The 5,752-nt window shown below is 45.3% G+C and overlaps 1 protein-coding gene across 1 annotated transcript; it reads left to right on the forward strand.

The window, feature by feature from the left end:
* The first annotated feature begins 194 nt into the window (after positions 1-194).
* Positions 195-3,280, forward strand: LOC127123685 (uncharacterized). The gene is made up of 5 exons (XM_051053887.1): positions 195-270; positions 397-897; positions 1,211-1,558; positions 2,266-2,502; positions 3,099-3,280. Exons 1-5 carry the CDS (start codon positions 195-197, stop codon positions 3,278-3,280), a joined length of 1,344 nt encoding a protein of 447 aa, XP_050909844.1.
* The last annotated feature ends 2,472 nt before the right edge of the window (positions 3,281-5,752 follow it).

A 5,752-nucleotide genomic window follows, 5' to 3' on the forward strand; every position in this document is an offset into this window, starting at 1 on the left:
CAGCGTATCAACGAGTTTCGTGCGGAGTGTCGCGTGGAGACTGAGCAGCGCATCTAGGAGTGTCGTGCGGAGACCGAGCAACGCATCAAGGAGTGTCGTGTAGAGTATGGTGCGGCTGCAAAGCAGCATATCAAGGAGTGCCGAGAGGAGGCAGAGCAGCGTATCAACGAGTTTCGCGCGGTTTGGGAGGAACAATGAGATCAGCGACTGCACCGAATCCACCATGTTCGTCGGAGAACCGTTTCAATGACGATGCCTGTGATTTTGAATGTAATATTTGTTTCGATTTGGCTCAGGATCCAGTGATCACACTTTGTGGTCATTTATTCTGTTGGCCATGTCTTTATAAGTGGTTACATCATCGTTCTCATCCTCAAGAATGTCCTGTTTACAAAGGCGTTATTGGGGAGAAGAAATTGGTTCCTCTTTATGGTAAAGGAAGATCGGTAATTGATCCAAGAACGGAGATTCCTCCTCGTCCTTCCGACATTCATACGTTGTTTGCAAGCTTAGAGCAAATGCGTTTGTCTCGTGAGGCTATAGAACAACGTTTCAAGGAGTATATAGATCAGTGTATTAAGGAATTTTGTATGGCTCAAGAGCAGCGTATCGCACTACTTCAGGAGGCTCAAGAGCGGCGTTTCCAGCAGCTTGAGTGTCGTATCAAAGTGTGTCGTGCTGATGCAGATTACCGGATCAAAAAGTTTCAAGCGGAGGCAGAACAACGTATCAAGGAGTGTCGCGTAGAGGCTGACCAACGTATCAGGGAGTGTCGCGCAGAGTATCATGCGGATGCAGAACAACGTATCAAGAAGCTTCGTGCGGATGCAGAGCAGCGTATCAACGAGTTTCGCGTGGAGTGTCATGTGGAGACTGAGCAGCGCATCAAGGAGTGTCGTGCAGAGACCGAGCAGCGCATCAAGGAGTGTCGTGTAGAGTATGGTGCGGCTGCAGGGCAGCGTATCAAGGAGTGCCGATAGGAGGCAGAGCAGCGTATCAACGAGTTTCACGCTGTTTGGAAGGAACAATGAGATTAGCGACTGCACCGAATCCATCATGTTCGTCGGGGAACCGTTTCAATGACAATGCTGTGATTTTGAATGTAACATTTGTTTCGATTTGGCTCAAGATCTAGTGATCACACTTTGTGGTCATTTATTCTGTTGGCCATGTCTTTATAAGTGGTTACATCATCGTTCTCATCCTCAAGAATGTCCCGTTTGCAAATGCGTTGTTGGGGAAGAGAAATTGGTTCCTCTTTATGGTAAAGGAAGATCGGTAACTGATCTAAGAACGGAGATTCCTCCTCGTCCTTCCGACATTCATACGTTGTTTGCGAGCTTAGAGCAAATGCGTTTGTCTCGTGAGGCTACAGAACAGCGTTTCAAGGAGTATATAGATCAGTGTATTGAGGAAACTTGTGTGGCACAAGAGCAGCATATCGCACTACCTCAGGAGGCTCAAGAGCGGCGTTTCAAGCAGCTTGAGTGTCGTATCAAAGAGTGTCGTGCTGATGCAGATTACCGGATCAAAAAGTTTCGTGCGGAGGCAGAACAACGTATCAAGGAGTGTCGCGTAGAGGCAGACCAGCGTATCAAGGAGTGTCGCGCAGAGTATCGTGCGGATGCAGAACAGCGTATCAAGAAGCTTCGTGCGGATGCAGAGCAGCGTATCAACGAGTTTCGCACGGAGTGTCGCGTGGAGACTGAGCAGCGCATCAAGGAGTTTCGTGTGGAGACTGAGCAGCGCATCAAGGAGTGTCGTGTAGAGTATGGTGCGGCTGCAGGACAGCGAATCAAGGAGTGTCGAGAGGAGGTAGAGCAATGTATCAACGAGTTTCGCGCGGTTTGGGAGGAACAATGAGATCAACGACTGCACCGAATCCATCATGTTTGTCGGGGAACCGTTTCAATGACGATGCCTGTGATTTTGAATGTAACATTTGTTTCGATTTGGCTCAGGATCCAGTGATCACACTTTGTGGTCATTTATTTTGTTGGCCATGTCTTTATAAGTGGTTACATCATCGTTCTCATCCTCAAGAATGTTCCGTTTGCAAAGGCGTTGTTGGGGAAGAGAAATTGGTTCCTCTTTATGGTAAAGGAAGATCGGTAACTGATCCAAGAACGGAGATTCCTCCTTGTCCTTCCGACATTCATACGTTGTTTGCGAGCTTAGAGCAAATGCGTTTGTCTCGTGAGGCTACAGAATAGCGTTTCAAGGAGTATATAGATCAGTGTATTGAGGAATTTTGTGTGGCTCAAGAGCAGCGTATCGCACTACTTCAGGAGGCTCAAGAGCGGCGTTTCCAGCAGCTTGAGTGTCGTATCAAAGAGTGTCGTGCTGATGCAGATTACCGGATCAAAAAGTCTCGTGCGGAGGCAGAACAACGTATAAAGGAATGTCGCGCAGAGGCAGACCAGCGTATCAGGGAGTGTCGCGCAGAGTATCGTGCGGATGCAGAACAACGTATCAAGAAGCTTCGTGTGGATGTAGAGCAGCGTATCAACGAGTTTCCCGCGGAGTGTCGCGTGGAGACTGAGCAGCGCATCAAGGAGTGTCGTGCGGAGACTGAGCAGCGCATCAAGGAGTGTCGTGTAGAGTATGGTGCGGCTGCAGGGCAGCGTATCAAGGAGTGTCGAGAGGAGGCAGAGCAACGTATCAACGAGTTTCGCGCGGTTTGGGAGAAACAATGAGATCAACGTCTGCACCGAATCCATCATGTTCGTCGGGGAACGGTTTCAATGACGATGCCTGTGATTTTGAATGTAACATTTGTTTCGATTTGGCTCAGGATCCAGTGATCACACTTTGTGGTCATTTATTTTGTTGGCCATGTCTTTATAAGAGGTTACATCATCGTTCTCATCCTCAAGAATGTCCTATTTGTAAAGGCGTTATTGGGGAAGAGAAATTGGTTCCTCTTTATGGTAAAGGAAGATCGGTAACTGATCCAAGAACGGAGATTCCTCTTCGTCCTTCCGACATTCATACGTTGTTTGCGAGCTTAGAGCAAATGCGTTTGTCTCGTGAGGCTACAGAATAACATTTCAAGGAGTATATAGATCAGTGTATTGAGGAATTTTGTGTGGCTCAAGAGCAGCGTATCGCACTACTTCCGGAGGCTAAAGAGCGACGTTTCCAGCAGCTTGAGTATCGTATCAGAGAGTGTCGTGCTGATGTAGATTATCAGATCAAAAAGTTTCGTGCGGAGGCAGAACAACGTATCAAGGAGTGTCGCGCAGAGGCTGACCAACGTATCAGGGAGTGTCGCTGTTAGATACCCAAAAGTGCTTATTTGAGTTATCAAACATGGGCATCTTTCACTCCATTTCCTTGCTAAAGTGTTCGAAACCACCTTTGTTTTAGATGAATTGCAATACAATGATAAACGATCTTGGTACCTTTGATTTGTGTGTTATTGTGCAGGAATTAGGCATGAAATAATAGAAAATGAAGGCACAAGAATGTTGGCAAAGGGACCAAAAAAGGATGCATTCATCAGCTTGCTCGCTAGGCGAGGGCTATGGCGAAGAGCTCGCTAGGCGAGCACCCAGCGAGCACCCAGCGAACAACTCAAGTATTTTACAGTAGCAAACATCAACAAGCTCGCTAGGCGAGCAGCCAGCGAAGGTGGTAGCGAATACGTCCAGACTTAGTCAAAAGCGCAGCCAGCACTCACTCGCTGGGCGAGCCATTAGCGAGCTCCCAGCGAGCAATTCCAGTAGCAAAACCTCCAAACTCGGTGGAGCAAAGGTTGAAGCGTGGGCTTCACCTAGCGAAGGTTTTGTTCGCCTAACGAACATGCAAATCTGGCAAAGGATATTTCTTTGGGCGCAGGTGCCTCAGGTGCCTCATTTTGGGGCTCGCTACGCGAGCCATTCTGCTTGCCTAGCGAGCATGACAGCTCAGTAGCAGCACTATAAGTAACAGGGGCTACTTTTTGGAGCCATACCTTACACTTCCATACTTTTGTACTTTTGAGATATTTTTCCAGCATTGCTCTAGAGATACTTTGTGACCTAGAAATCATTTCTCTTCATCTCTTAATAATCTTTCACAAAAAGAAGGTGGATTCCCATCCAATCTCGATTATTCGACTCAAATGTTGATCAACCTTCTTCCGAAACTTGTTGACCAAGCTACCATGAAAATGAGTAGCTAAGTTCTTCATTTTTTCAAGGTTAGATGTAAATGGTCATAAGCTTTGTGTGTATATGAGATGATCTTCATTTGTAAACTCTTTAATGATGAATATATGGTGAAAACTTTGTTTTATTGAAAACTCTATTTGTTGGTTTATGATCGAGAGATGTTTACCAACTCTTTACCTAGGTTTTCATCCAATCTTGTTTGTTAGCTAGAGATAGTAATGAATGATTTTGTTCACCATAAGGTTGAACCAAAAAGTTGTCATTTTGAGAGATTGTGTTAGAGATAAACAATGGATCAAAATGGGAAAACTCACAATGTGTGTTAGAGATAAACACATTGGGAGGACTTTGTGAAATAGTTTATCATCTAAAGGAGTTTATAAGTTTTGTTGATCGAACATATACATGCAAAGTGATCGTCGAACCCTAACTTTGGCAATATTTCTCAAATATTAAAACCCTACCGTATTTTCTCACACTTTTATGCAAGATACTGTGACTAAAACCAAAACCCCCTCGTTACTACGAGTTAAGAATTGAAACAACTGTCGAACGGCGACGATATCTCACAATCCCTGTGGAGACGATAACAAAAACCCGACACTTAAAAACACAATCAACAAAATGGCGCCGTTGCCGGGGATTGTGAATTGATATTGCGAGCATCGCAATAGTTGCTTAATTTTTAGCTTTCGAATTTTTGACTTGTGCTTGTAATTTGTTTGGTTTAGTGTATAGTTTTCGTTTTATGCGAGGGCAGATTCCTGTGGACGAACTTCTTTTTGATCCCGAGATCGAAAGAACCGCAAGGAGGCTGAATAGCAGAACGAGACGAAGGAGGCAACAAGCTAGACAACGACAAGAACAAGGAGAAAGTTCTTCTACCACACATCCACCACCGTTCATACCTATCATGGAACCACCACAACCACCGCCCATTTCTACTCCATGTGTAAACAGTCCAAGGAATACTGCTCAGTTTGCCAACCACACGGGAAGGCAAGCCGAGATGAAGACGGGAACTCTTAATTTACTATATGGAAGTCCATTCACCGGAATGGACCATGAAGATCCCTTTGCTTTTCTCACCAAGTTTTACGAGATAGCATTGGCGGCCGGAGTTGATCAAGCTCAAGAGCTACCGTTGTTCAAAAGATTATTTCCCCACGCTTTGCTCGGCAAAGCAAAAGATTGGTACTTAGATCAAACACCTGCCGTCATGACAGATTGGAACGTGTTGGAAGAGAAGTTCATCGAAAGATTTTTCTCCCACAACCGGTTCATGGAATCCAAGACGGCCATCTCAGTGTTTTCACAAGGAACCAACGAATCATTAAATGAGGCGTGGGAAAGATTCAAATCCATGCTTCGGAAATGTAAAGGGCATGGTTTTGATGAATTGACTCAAATCCATATTTTCAAAAATGGACTTCAACCAAACTGCAAGACTTTGTTGGATGCTACCTCGGGTGGTTCTTTATTGTCTAAAAACGCCGAAGAAGCTACATATATCATAAATCGTATGGCTCTAAATGATCTCCAAAGTCAAAGTAGAGGCAACTCTTTGAAGAAACCGGGAGTGCTTGAACTTGGGACGA

The sequence above is a fragment of the Lathyrus oleraceus genome, chromosome 2 (assembly GCF_024323335.1).
Source record: "Lathyrus oleraceus cultivar Zhongwan6 chromosome 2, CAAS_Psat_ZW6_1.0, whole genome shotgun sequence".
Taxonomy (NCBI): Eukaryota; Viridiplantae; Streptophyta; class Magnoliopsida; order Fabales; family Fabaceae; genus Lathyrus; species Lathyrus oleraceus.